At 32.5% G+C, this 15,216-nt stretch overlaps 1 protein-coding gene across 6 annotated transcripts in view; it reads right to left on the bottom strand.

Moving 5' to 3' along the window:
- Positions 1 to 419: 419 nt before the first annotated feature.
- PlexA (plexin A) overlaps positions 420 to 15,216 on the bottom strand; it is a 519,944-nt gene continuing 505,147 nt past the window's right edge. For all 6 annotated transcript variants that reach the window (XM_072546050.1, XM_072546049.1, XM_072546053.1 and 3 more), the window contains 6 exons: positions 12,712 to 13,517; positions 12,471 to 12,654; positions 8,285 to 8,683; positions 7,812 to 8,123; positions 7,606 to 7,751; positions 420 to 5,178 (listed from right to left, as the gene is read on the bottom strand). In XM_072546050.1, the coding sequence (XP_072402151.1) occupies positions 5,005 to 5,178; positions 7,606 to 7,751; positions 7,812 to 8,123; positions 8,285 to 8,683; positions 12,471 to 12,654; positions 12,712 to 13,517 (2,021 nt within the window). In that variant the 3' untranslated portion in view covers positions 420 to 5,004. The remainder of the gene's footprint in view (positions 5,179 to 7,605; positions 7,752 to 7,811; positions 8,124 to 8,284; positions 8,684 to 12,470; positions 12,655 to 12,711; positions 13,518 to 15,216) is intronic.

Genomic DNA, 15,216 nt, shown 5'->3' on the forward strand with positions numbered 1-15,216 from the left:
CACTCACGGTTTAAGTTGAATTCGATTTAAATCAAATTTGTTCCCATATTTCAATAGTTAATGATTTAAGAGTTTGTTTAAAGACTGAAGCAAAATACAACTGTGCATGAATGTTAGTAATGAATGAAGGTAATTTTATTTGATATTTGTAAATTACTTTTACAAAAATTATGTGTGTTGTATTGCTTCATTTGATTCTGAGACACTTTTTGACAGAGTTCACAACAATTTCTAATCAATATTTCTTGTATCTTACTAAATCCTTTTTGTTCTAAATCATTTTCAGTTATCAGTTCTTCCTGTCTTGTATAACTTGGTTTTGATTTTCCTGCAATAGCAATTTTGTGAAACAGTTAAGCACTTTTAACGGATTTCTGATATTTCCTTTTCGTTGATTCGTTGCCCAATTAATTTTCGTGCTATATATCATTTTTAATCGTTATGACTGCTTCATGTTTTGTTTGAACAAGTTTCATATGTTAGAAAAAATAAAAAGATATGAAGCAGTCACAGAAACTGAAAGTAATTTACACAAAAAAATTATATACAGAAAAAGAAAACTAAAATTGAGTTAAAATGATAAAAGAGTACTTCAATATATTTATTGCTGTTTCAGGAAAAACGAAACTAAGAAAAAGAAGAATTCTGCTATTCTTTCAAGAAAAGTTTTATTTTGACATATGAAAAAGTTCAATTTTTGGCCATGTCTATTTCTTTGAAACTAGAGTCAAATGTGTCTCCTCCTATATTCTTGATTTTGCACAAATATAAATTGTTTCTACTCGTATTTTGTTCCTATTTTACAGAGTTCAAATATACTTCGTATTTTCCTGGGGATAATAAATACATTTTTCAATTCAACTGGAAGAGGAGACTAAACTAAATCATCAAAAAATCTAGTTCACGAAGTTGAAAAATATTTTTCGACTTATTTAGTCCTGTCATTTTGTCCCTTTCCGCCAAATTATTAAGTAAAAGAACATTTAATGAAAACATCGGTAATCTTAAAGATAAGACACATATTAGCAACACGCAGATCTTACGGTAACCTTTTTAGGGTTATTTGCAAAGACTGGGAAATTTTGATCAGATTGGTGTATAGGTAATGCTCTAGCTAAAATTTTTTCAGTTAGATCTAAAATTTTAAATGTAAAAGATAGTACAAATAAGACAGAAGTAGTAAAAAGCTGCCTGTCCGAGTATTAAATTCGAATTATTAATAAAATTATATACAGTACTTAAATTTTTCTGTCAGACATAACCATACTATCCTTTCATAAAATTGAACTAATTTAGTCTACTATATTTAGCATTTAGATTTTTTCGAGTAGTTTCTGCTGCTCAATTAGTTGCGAGTAGTATTGAAAACGAAAGTTTCTCTTTTTTGATTTCTTTCTTTTAAAATCAGCTCATCTTATAATTGTGCGTAATATTTATTCCCTTTTTCCCGATTTTTTTATATTTTTATACTTAACCACTGGCTTTTTACTTAAATACTTTTTATGTAACTTTTTGATGTCATATATCAAAAAGTTCTCCTCCTTGTAGATTGAGGATTTACTTAATTTTAAGCGTGTCCAAACCAATATAATCTGTGTCTTCATATTGTATTATGTTTTCTGCTTCTACCATCTCCTTTATCTCCAGAATCATTATTCTTTCAATAATTTCTCTGTTGTTTAGAATTTGTATAATTTTCGCTTAAGAGGACTTTTACTTTCTAAATTTTCAAAAAATCGATTTTTTTACGTAAAATATTCCTTAGTTTCATAGAAGTAGTCCTCAAATTTTATTAAGAAATTCGAAATAGAAACGAAATTATAGCTGTATTTATGATGGTACGCACCTGAGCTCGTTTGTATACAACACCACGCCCCCCGCTTCACCTGTGTACCAGCAACTTAACAATTGCTTTCTAAAACTTATAAAAGCGAGCACGTGTTTTATATTATTGAAATTTATCGAAAATTATTGTTTTGAAAATTGGAAAAAATACCTTTTTATGCCATTGAAATAAGCATAATATGAAAAGAAAATTCTCAGATAATCTGTTTACTGCAAGAGAGCAATTCTTAATTACTCAGTTCTTCGGCAAAATTGGAAATAAAAATAAAAATTGGAGAAATAACAACGAGACGTCAAAAGAAGGTCAGAGTTATGAAAAAAAAAAAAAGGTTTGACGGACCATTTACAGCTTCTACTGGACAGTGGGAGCACCCAATATGCACCAGGAAGCGCTGATTAGAGATAAAAAGATAATATGGCTATTTTATTGTATAAAATTACAGGAACAGTACTTTAAACGATCTCGAAATCTCTGTACCAATCTCAGTTAACCAAATTGTTTTTGATACTTTATACGACTACTAAATAAATCTCTAAAATGTTAAAAAAACCACCCCACCTATGTAGTACAGGAGTAAATTCATCCCCCAAACCGGCGTTTTTTCGAAATTTTTAAAGGTTTATTAATTTTCTTAAAGTCTCACGAATTGAATCACGTTGGACTTTAAAATAAAATTGTAACAGGAAGTCCGAAAAGTGTCTCCCAAATTAAAATGCATCTTTTGGAAGATGCCTTCTGTGGTGGTGAAAAATAACTAAAAATGTCAAAAAAATATATACAATAGTTTTGTTTTGTTTAATATTTAAAAATTGTCTTTATTTCCAATTTAGAAAGTAAAAGTTCAATTAATATTTATATTGCACTTACGTTTCTTTTTTTTTTCAAATGAATATGCTCAATACTGTAAATTATTTACAGGCTTTATTTGCTTTTTAGAGTTTGCCTAGAATTCATGTATTTGTATTTTCTAAAATTCTTTATTTTACTACTTTGATTGCTAGTTTTTACAAATATTTATTTTGTCTCTTTTTATCTGTGCTATTTCATCAATATAGCCTATGATGTTTTCTGATTATTGAATGATGTTTCCAGATTATTGAATTACTGTTTATTGCTCTGAATTATGTTAATTAGGTACACATTACAGACAAAGCAGTCGATAGTAATAAGGCGCTTTTAATCTACCGATAAAATTTATAAAGCTCAATTTTACCGCAAAACGTCGCGCAATGTCACAAAATTTAATATATTATATCATACAGAAAAATTTAGGTTCTGAAATAGAATAAAATAATTGATTATATCACAATAAAACATATCAATCTTGAAATCCAATTGCAAAAATTATACTTTAATATAATGGTCAAATAAATAATGTTATACATATCTACCAAACTGCAGAATTGACGCAATTAATCAATAAATAAAATAGATTTTGTAAAAAATGCCAATAAAATGTTTTAAAATGAAGTAATCCATCTATAAAAACTGTCCAAATGTTTTTCTTGACGTTGTTCCAAAGTAGTTTGTATAGGACATACCAGTTTCATAAAATATCATCTGGGAAAAAGATCACCTAAATGTATGATAAATATCGTATCTATACAATTCTCTCACTCATAAATCTGTAATCAAATTATATAAAAAAACAAAATTTGGTAGACCTGATATGGAATAAGAACCTAAGCCAACTTGGAATTATCGGATATTATTTGATACTGAAAAACTGTACGTTTAGTATGTGTAGTGTACATGTATAAACATTGTCACGTTGTATTAATATCAAAACCGGAGGGAAATCACAGAAACGGAGTAGGAATACCACAAAACTGGGATCAAGACCCAGAATACCCAAAATTGAAAAATCTTCTTTAACTGATCACGATACATTACTTGCACAAGAGTCTTTTGTAAGATAAATTTTATTCAATAGAGTAAACTGTGTGTGAAGTCGTCTCACGAACGCATCTTAAAAATACTGACACAATTTCAAGAAAACTAAGGTTAAAATTGAATCGAGATGGGATATAATTAGTTTCGTATCAATGTAATTACTACAATCATCATCAACAGATATTCCATCCATCTTCGAATGTAAGCCTCCCTTAGGCGTGTCCATTCATTTCTGTTAGTTGTTTTTTTACATCAATTCGATTGATGTCATCAGTCCATCTGGTTTGAGCTTTGCCCCTACTTCTATTGTTTGCTCTTAGTCTCCATTCGCTTCGTCTAACGATTGTCTTACTGACAATACACTTAATTTTATAATTGTATTTGACAACGTCATCTTATTTGGACGTAAACTTTTTTAATATAGTCTTATTCTACAATTCGTAATATTTCTCGTCGAGTATATTTACCTTGCATTTGCATTGTATTAGTCTCGAACCCATTGCACTATGTGCCTTGATTTATGTGATAAACATAACATGTTTGTGTATAAAGAACAACGAAAAAGTGGGAGATATGTAAAACATTCAATATTAAATAAATACCCGTTTTTCTTGTCAGTCTTTACAAGCAGGATTCCATTTTTGAAATAATTAAAAAAGTATAGTACTCAATTAAAAAAGTATAGTACTTAAAAAATAATCAATAAAGGATCTGGTCAATTAATTTTTAAAGAGTTTACCTATACATATCTAAGAATAATACTTGATTTTTCCCAAGTTTTGCATTAGAAAACATTTTTTGATAAATGTCACATAACACTTCTGTTTATGCACAATTATACAAATATATACAACACTGTATTACGCAGAAACATCAATTTACCGAAATGATATTCGTATTAAAATGACTGTACAAAAAGATGTTAGGTTGGCCCAAGGTTTCCTCAAAAAGGGCCTAGACTAAAACGCTGATTTTCAGCACGGTAAAGCATTATTCTAGTGTTATCATAAAAATATAGTACATATTTTAGGAGCGAGAACCGCACTCAATCTACCAGAGGCACTTGAAGTCACTGAGTGAGAACTGCTCCACAATACACTGAACAATAATTGCACAACAGCAATCCATAACACACAGAAATTGTTTGATAATGGATATGTATATTTGGCATAAAACTTTTATCAGCAGGCCAGTTCCTGAGGTGCCGAAGGGAAAACGGGTGATAAAGGAGGAGCAGTGGGGGGGCACGTCAGGTCAGGCCAGTATCACGGCTGCGATTCCGCCATTATGTTGTGAACTTGCTCTAATTTGTAGGCCAGTCGTTGCTTTTGAGAGAACTCGTCCTCCTCTAAGGTAACTGTTAATTGCTCGTTGTACTTCATAGCATATGTGTAAAGCTCATGCAGAGCACAATTTGTATTAAATTCTGTTGTATGAAGCTGAAACAAAAAAAAACTATTAAAAAATGTCTCGTAACTAGCGGTTAGGGTCAAATACGTACAATGAAAAAGGACGAACTAAGCACATAGTGATACAATCACTACTGTACTGATGTCTAGACAAAATTACCAAATCATTTTATTAAACTACATTTTTCTTTTCATGAAAAAGTGTTTTAAGTTTAATAGGTGTCCTATACTAAATGGGATGTGGTGATCACGAATCTGTACTTAGTTTTTTTCCAGCACTTCAGGTTGTCAAGAAAAGATTGTTTGAAATTTTTCATAGAAACTGCCAAAAATACTGAGAAAATAATTTATTGAAAATTTATGTAATACAAAATTACATTGCAAAATTGAGTTGTTCTTAAAAAAAATCCAGTATAACCTACGTTAGGCAATAATTGGTTCTTTTGAATAAAATCGTTCTCTTTTTCCATGAAAACTGCGTTTTGTGATCTTCTTTTTATGGATTTTTGTGATCGAGTCTCTCTTCAAGGTCCAGCAGTAATCAGCCATCATTCTTATATCCCATCTTCCTTGGTAACGTCTCTCCATCTCCTTTATATCTTGATGAAACCACTCTCCCTGCTCCTTGCTGACAGCTCCAAGAATTTCGGGAAAATAGTCAACGTGGGAATCCAGAAAATGAAGTTTGACGCTCATATTGCATTCCAGTTTTTTATAATTTTCGACCATGTTGGCTACAATTTCTTTATAGTTTGGAGACTTGTTGTTTCCAAGGAAACCGTTTATGACTTCTAACAATCTGTCCGATTTTAAGGTTCTAATGTGAAGCCTTCAAAAATCCCTTCTTAAGTTAACTTCAGAAAGTGCAGGAAATTTGTCGCACAGATATTTAAAGCAGTCACCTTGTTTATCTGTTCGGTTCTCTGAGCATTGATTTTTTTGACAGTAGGTAGGCTGCTAACTTTGCTCACCAATCCCCTTTTTGGAGGACCATTTCTCCCTTCTCCCAAAAACAGAAATGAATGAATTTGTACGCATAGATAACATTACGGAGGAACAATGGACTGAGCATTTCACGAAATTATATGGAGAAGGAAAAGAAGAGAACAGAGAAAGAATCATTAACGAAACTCACGATAGAGTACTAATATCAGAAGAAGAGCTACAAGAACGAATAAAAAGATTAAAAAAAAAACAGAAAAGCACCTGGTATTGATAAGATAAACAACGAACTGCTAAAATATGGAGGAACAACACTACGCATATGGCTCCTAAAATTATTCGTCGATATAATAAATACCGGAGTAGTACCAGCGGAATGGAAGGAAAGCCTGCTACCGATACTTAAAAAGGGGGGCTCGAGAAATCCTGAAAATTATAGAGGCATTAGTCTGATGAATAGTACATTAAAATTGTTAACGGCAGTCATAAAAGATAAAATCGAGGAAAAAGCGAACAATGCAGATGAACAACAAGGCTTCCGGAAGAACCGCAGCACAATAAAAGCAATTTTTATTATCAGACAAATAACAGAGAAGTCTATTAAATATGGAAAACCAGCATACATGCTTTGTTGATTTAAAAAGTGCTTTTGACAGGGTGAAGCGAAATGAAATCTTAAATTTATTACAGCTGAACAAATAGACCAACAGATAATAAGGACAATTAATGAAATTAGCAAGAACAACAAGACCAGAGTTATAATGCCAACAGGGGAAACAAAATGCATAGAACTAAAAGGAGGAATCCGCCAAGGAGACTCGCTCAGCCCATTGTTATTGAATATGGTGATGAATCAACCAATTCACGAAGTAAGAAAACGACACAGATACCACATGGGAGCGCATAAAATCACGATACTATGGCTATGCCGATGATGCAGTACTAATTGCTGATAACGAAGATGACCTACAAAGGCAGTTCCACACCTTCAATATCACAGCAAACAAACTTCCACTTCTAGAGAGGGAGTGGATTAGCCAATTAGAGTTCAATTTACAAAATGAAATCTTCAATGTAGATTTAAATGTGCAATCAAAATTACATAGTTTATTTGAAAAATACAGTACCATTTTCAAAAAAGATTCAGGTTCAGGTTGCCCGAATAAAACCTACTAATATAACAGTTTGTCAAACTTTAAAAAATTTAATTTTGTCAAAAAGTTATTTGATTTATTGGCAAATAAAAGAGTTCAACATTTTAGAGAGGAAAAAATTACTATGTAAATGGGAATAAGCCACAATTAAAGGTGAAAGTACGTTTATTGACGTTTCAATTTCCACTTCGGAAATCGTATTTTGGTTTGTATTTTGAGAACGATTTCCGTGGAAATTGAAACGTCAATAAACTTACTTTCACCTTTAATTGTGGCTTATTCCCATTTAAATAGTAATTACTTTTAAATGCCACAAGAAACTAGCTTCAGAACAATATTAGGGAAAAAATGTTTAACTTACCCTAGAATCTTCAGCCAACATTGCATTCATGTCTTGATCGGATATAGCTGGCATCATTTTAATATCAGAATAATATCTTTCCACCCAATCTTTGTAAGATGGAATGTCTTTAGCATACAAAAGTTTTGAACTGGGCGAATCTTTTCCTAAAATTTAAGATTCTCAGTGAAAAGACACATATTTCATATTTGCATTAAAGGCCTTACCTAATCTATGGTCAGATGTAGAACACGAATCCATAAAAGTTTGAGCAACCACAGATAAACAAGAATCTACTATATTTGACTTATGTATATCAAATACGAAATTGGGATTTTTGATAAGATTTACCCAAAATCTAAGAGGAAGGGAATTGCTTTTCCACGTATGAACAACTTCAGGATCTGAAATACCATGCTGAAGGGCTTGATCATCCAAGAAATCGAACATGTATTTTATAGCAAGTGGTAACGCTGATCCTCTATGAGCAGTGCTGAAAATCGTTTCAAACAAATCATCCACGAATTTTTGTAGAGTACCTAAAACAAATATATCGTTTTAAAATTTCAAAATGGTTTCAAAACTGTTTATTGGTATAAAATGATTGTCCTGTGTTTCAGTATACTGAAATCTAAAGTTAAAATGAAGAGAATAATTTTTAAAGGACACTGTAAAACATATATATCGATGAATAACATACCTTTGGTAGCTAAAAGTCTTGTTAAATAAATTTCAGACACCATTTTATTTCCTCGTTCTCCCTCTTTTTGATTATCATTATCATGGTGCTTCACAAGATGCCACACTTTCAGCCCTTGCTCATGGTCATGATTAAGTGGACTAGTTGCTCGACTGAGTGGAGGGCTTACTGAACTAAACTTACTGAGATTCAAAGTTTCATATTTATGAGACTTATCATTCTTCTCAGAAAAAATACTTAAATTATAAATGGAACTTTGTTTGGACACCAAATTTAGACATCCGCCATCAGGTACTCTGTAATGCTGTAATGTATTTCTTCTCTTCCAGTCCCCTTCTACTTTAGTAGTGCTATCTTCGTCATACAGAATCAGTCTACCCGAAGTGCCTGTTCTCCATTCTACAATAAATAAATAAATAAAATATTTTAGTAAAACTAAAAACTAAAGTATATTTTAGTAAAACTTAGTATATTACCCCTAAAAAACATTTAAAATTAAGAAAATTTTAAAAGTACAAAAAGTTATACATTTTTTTACAATTGTCATCATTATATCAAATTGTTTGTTTCGTTATGTTCTTAATTAGTAAATATATATTTAAGTCTACTTTTTCTTTTGTTTTTCAATCTAGAGTGACAATTTGAAAACTTACCACCGTTAATATCTTTATTTCCGCGAATAATTTAAAAAATCGGAAGGATAGGTGAATTTTGTTTTCAAGGAGACACCTTTCAGTGAATAGTTTTAGTCCTCAAGGTTCAATCCCTTAGCAAGGAAAAACGTTACCCTTACAATTTTAAATGGGAAGGGGGTAAACTGGCACATTATTTAAAAAGGCGTTTAATTTTCTTTCCAGTAACAACTTAGTTTGATAGTTTTTGTATAGCAGTAGCCAAAAAATTGCATTCGAAAGTTACAGCAGTAATTAGAACTTGCCTACACTAAGATTAACCCACTAGCGCCTAACGTGATCATATGATCATACATAACAAGACTCAAGATTTTTTTTTTGGCAACTCTGTGATAATTTTAACCTCGGCTCGAGGCCAATGCGTTGCTTATGCCTTAGTTTAAAATAATAAACAGTGCAAGGTGCATTGAATTGTTTTCTGAAGTATTAATTTGTAGTGGTGAATTTGCTGGTTAGTAGTTTGAAAAATGACAAATCCGTACATCCGATTTGTGTAAGTATTGCATTTATATAAAAACTTTTTAAAATATGGTATTAGTGGTAACAGTGGGTAATATTTTTTTTGTCTGGTAATCTTATAATATCAACCTATTTTTATTGTTTTAGTGGGATTACTTTGGAAGAAGCATTAGCTTTGGTTAAAAACGACGACAATCAAGATTTAAATGAAATATTTATAGAGCCTCCAGATCCAAATGTACTAACTGACGAGGACTCTAGTGATGAGGAAGGAGGACTAGTTGACAACCTAGCCGCTAGACAATTACGTGCAGGTGCAGAGATTGTGATGAATTCATATAATGAGAGTTGGGATCAGTTAGAATATGAGGGGGATGAACAGCAAATAAATGACTCGGTTTATGAACTAGCTGAAACCATAGAGAATTCTGTTAAAAAATCTGCCAAGAAAGCTTATCTAGAAACTGAATGGATATCAGGTGGTATAGTGCCACTCTTGTTCGATTTTCCTTCTCTTTCTTATACAAATTACAAAGATTTAAGTCCATATGATATATTTCGCTTGATAATAGATGACAACGTTTTGCGACTTTTTTGTGAAGAAAGTATGCTGCTTCAAAAATTTATTCAGATTTCAATGTGATCCTTGAAGATTTTGTCTGGTTACAGTACAGTACCTTTAAAGATAAACTATTGGGACTCACAAGGAGATCTGCGCAATGAATTTGTTTACAATTCTATGAGAAGGGGTCGTTTTATTGCAATTTGACGATATTTACACCTTGCAGATAATAATTTTCCGTCAACGGAAAACTCTTTGTTCTTCTTCTTCAATGACAGCTGTATAGTTCCTTTATTCTAATAAACATAACCTCCCTTTTCAGTGTTTGGCTCATACGCTTTTAAGTATGGCTAGTCCCAGTTGTAAACACTGTCCAAATACATTTTGTTACATATGTGGTGTTTTTGATATTAAAAAACATCAGAGAAACATTACTGAGTTTGTAAAAAAAGTGTATTTTGCATATTTTGGTGTAAAAATTGGTAACCAAGACAAAAGTTTGGGCGCCTCACACTGTATGTTATGTTTTTGTTAAGGATTTAAGGAAGTCGTCAAAGAAAGTAAAAAAAACGTTCAGATTTGCAGTGCCTATGGTATGGGGAGAGCAAAAAAATCATTCAAACAATTTTTATTTTTGTATTGTCGATGTTTCTGGATATAACTCCAAGAAAATGATTGTTTATCCTAACCTCCTGTATGCTATCCGTGAGGTAGAGCATGGACCTGAACTACCAGTCCCTAAGCCTCCTCTACGTATTGATGACATTTTAAATACTAGTGAATCAGAATCTGATAAAAGTGGTCCAGGAAGTGATGGTGAATTTCAGTGTCTCTCATAAAATTTACAACCACAGTTGTTTACACAGGCTGAATTAGATGACTTAGTAAGAGATTTGGGTTTAAAAAAGGAAAAATCAGAATTGTTTCGCTCAAGATTAAAAGAAAAGAATTTGTTGTCGCCTGGCACATCTATTTACAAGTACAGGTACAGAGATCAACAGTTTGCTCAGTTTTTTAGGTAGGAAGGGGATTAATAAATAAGTTTGTTATTGAGTATAATAAGGATGAGTGGAGGCTTTTTATAGACTCTTTAAAAACAAGTTTAAGAGCTGTACTCTTACACAATGTGAACACTTGCTTCACTTCCTATTGCTCATTCAGTCCATATGAAAGAGACATATGAAAATCTTGACACAATTCAGACACAGAAAATCAGAACTGGATGATCTGTGGATATTTAAAAGTTGTTTGCATGCTACTTGGTCAACAAAAGAGATTTACTATTTAAAGGGGCATATAAAGTTTCCATGTTTTATTTATGAATGGGACAGTAGAGCAAGAGATAAACACTGGTCCACAAAACAATGGCCCATAAGAAATGTTTAACACCTGGCGAGAAGAACATTTTGTACAAAACCTTAGTAGATCCCAAAAAGATCCTCCTTCCACATCTACACATCAAGTTAGGCTTAATGAAACAGTTTGTTATGGCCCTGCCTAATAATGGAGAAGTTTTCAAGTACTTGAGAAGAAAGTTCCCCATCTTTCAGAAGCCTAATTGAAAGAAGGTGTTTTTGTTGGACGAGATATTCGTAAAATGATGTTTGACTCCATCTTTGAAACCAAAATTGTGAATCCTATGATTTGAAAAATACATAGGATTCACATAAATTTGTAGGACAAGTTTTTTTTTTGTTATGCTGTGTTATCAAAGGGCTATGTAGGTGAAACTTCAAGACTACAAGTATTAGGATAAACAAGCATGAATCATATATTCTCTTCTTTGTCAACCATTTTCCATCCACTCCTGAATGTAGGTCTCTCCCAATTGCTTCCATCTTTCTCTATCTTGCACCAATATAATCCACTGTTTGCCTGCCACTGCTCTTATATCATTTACCCATCTTTTTTGAGGTCTTCCCATGCTTCTTGTCATCGACCTTGGTCTCCATTCTAGAATTCTCCGTGTCCATACATTAAAAACAGAGAATTTGATAGATCTCATATATGAAAACATGCTTGGGACAGTGACCATGAAAAATTAAGGAAGCAGCTTTTATCTTACTAATTGAAACAAATTGTGTAACGAACTCAAAAAGTTAGCAATCATAACATCACTAATGAGGTAATAGCATGTTAAGGTCACTTTTTTTATAACACACATCATTTATAATTAACAATAACATAAATAGCAATAAACACAAAAATATCAATCTAGGATATAACCATACCATTTAAAACTTTTAGTTTTAGAAGTGTAGTATATGGCTGATGCCTTCAAGACCGAGGCCAATAAATTTATGAACTCTTAACAATTGATTTATCGCCAATTGACAAAAATAATATCTTACAGGTTTTATTAAATTTTTACAATTATTTCATGATTTTTTTTAAAGATTTCCGGATTGGATGTCGATCAAGGTTAGATACTACAGGAACCGTAGCACCACAGCAATAGCAAAGATATATTTACCTAGATCTAAGTCGTCTTTTCTTGGTCTCTGCGAATAAGGTGTAGCTCTGTAAATTGTGTCCAGTGATTTCTCTTTAACTTGACTAATTGTATCACAGTCTAAAACTTTTACAGGAACATTGTCTGTATTATGATCCATGCCCCCAACGAAAACAGTCTGTTGAGAAATGGAGACATAGACGGTCTAAAAGAAAAATATTTGATAAGTATTAAGAAACATTAATTTAGTTGTGACACTCACCATTGGCTTAAAATCTATTGATTGTCTTATTAGTTTCTCTTCGCTAAGCGAATATCGAGCTTCTGAAGTAATGGCATCTACTGGTCCTTTGTCAACCTGCTGCTTAACAGCTCTAAACAACATGAATAAAGGCTCTCCGGCGCACTCTCTCAAGAACTTATACAGAAGGAACGTAAACCAAGCACTAAGCATCTTCTCAGCAACACTTTCAGTCCTGCGCAACAGCAACTTAGGATGACTTTTTCCTTCCATGCATTTCTCTATTAGCTCGGCCAAAAGAGTTTTGAGAATATCCGTACAATATTCCATCTTGCTTTGTAGAGTAACCATAATTAGACTAGCTACGTTCACTCTGTCTCGCATTGAAAAATATCTGTTACTTTCTAAAGTTCGAATGAACAATAACAGAAATGTTTTGTTCATTATAAGTTGTCCAAAGAGTCTTAATCCTTTTTCTTTGCATAATAGCTCTGGACGCTCCCACTGCAATACTACGTGATCATCGACGTTTGGAAACAAGATTTTCATTGCGTATGTTCTGTAATCTAGGAATGGTATACCACCGGAAGTTAAATCTCCAGTAAGATCAGTCATTTCAGTTTGCAGTTCTGCAAAAGCTTCCTTACACTCAGCTGCTACTCTGAGCTCTAGAATATCCATTTGCTCCTGCATATTCTTTAATACTCTGTTACTTTCAGTCGATTTGCGACGATAAGCTATTAAGAAGCAAATAAAAACAACAACAATAGCAATAGCTACAAAAATTATTCCATATAATGTGGGTTTGGTAATTGATCCGTTGATTCCTAAAAACAAAAAAATATTTAGCAATTTACAACCTCTGGTAATTAACTTTTAGCTAACAGCAGAAAATATTTTTAAATTAACAATCATAAGAAGTGATTCAGTGTTATTTTCAAATTAAATAACTGATTGTCTCTAGCCGCTCACAGTAGCTATTTTATTTTTACAAATATTTAACTGGATGTGTAAGTTAAAATTCCCACCACTTCCCATCAAAACTCTTTATTTAAAACTAAAGTAGGAGTGTTTTATTTCCGTGGCGTTGTGATTGGGCATTCGCGATAGAAAATTTCGCATTGCTCGAAAGACTAAATACATCACTAAATTGTCAAAATAAGAGCCAAAATTAGATTAATGATAGATTCATCGCTGTATCTACACATTAAAGAGGCAAAGACTATCCTAGAGGTATGATCAAAGTGAAAAGCTGTTTTTGATGATTCACAATAAAAATAGTTCTACTAACTAGATCTATTCTAATCTAAACTAGATCACTAATTTAAGTGATTAATGATTATGAGTCGATCAGTATAAATATGTATTTTGGGGTTATAATAGCCACGCGCCTGGAGGTAATGCTGGCCGGCCACTATTACCCCCAAATTGTATTTATATAATACAGAGTATTTCTTTATAAATTCTTATATTTCAGATGCCTCGAGTTTACAAGAAAAAAGTGACAAAGCACGATGGAATGCTAAGCAACTTAGTACAGCAATAAATGCAGTAAATAATGACAGAAGCGTCCGTGAAGTTGCAAGAAGTTTTGCAATTCCCAGATCTACAATTCAACTACGACTAAAGCGAAATGATACAACAGCTGCTTCTTTAGGTCGTAATTCTGTATTTAACAAAGAAGAAGAAGAAGTTTTGAGAAAACAGGTCATAAAGTTATCAAAATATTTTTATGGGATAACTCCCACAGAAATAAAAAAAATGTGCCTATAAATACACTGAAGAAAAAAAATTTACATCATCCATTTTCCAAAAAAAAAAGAAATTGCTGTAAGAGACTGGCTTGACGGCTTCCTTAAACGAAATCCAACGAAACGAAATCCAATTTTTCTCTAATTTAAAATCCATAATGGATAAATATAAATTTTCGGCATCCAAAATATATAATGCAGACGAGACAGGCATAACAACCGTCCAAAACCCCGGAAAAATACTTGCTGAAAAGGGACAAAAGAGAGTCGGCTTTATTACAAGCTTTATTACAAGCGCAGAAAGAGGTCAAACAACAACGATTATGTGCTGCATAAGTGCCTCAGGAACATATATTCCACCTTTATTTATATATGCCGCAAAAGGATCAAATCAGAGTTAAAGAAAAATGGGCCACCTGGTGCAGTCTACTGCTGCTCGGATAATGAGTGGATAAATGAGCAAATTTTAGCTCCAGAATTTTTACAGTGTTGTAAAACCTTCAAAGGAGGATCCAGTTTTGTTAATCGTCGACAATCACAGTAGCCACTGTACATTAAAGACATATAATTTCTGTAAAGAACGAGGAATTATTATGTTAACCATACCCCCGCACACATCGCATCGACTCCAACCGCTGAATGTAGCTTTTTACTCATCGTTAAAATCAGCGTATAACATTAATGTGGCAATTATCTTCGAAGTCATCCTCATGAACGTATCACGACATTTGAAATAGCTGAAATATTTAAAAATTCATACGGTCGCGTAGCCACA

The sequence above is a fragment of the Diabrotica undecimpunctata genome, chromosome 10, assembly GCF_040954645.1.
Source record: "Diabrotica undecimpunctata isolate CICGRU chromosome 10, icDiaUnde3, whole genome shotgun sequence".
NCBI lineage: Eukaryota > Metazoa > Arthropoda > Insecta > Coleoptera > Chrysomelidae > Diabrotica > Diabrotica undecimpunctata.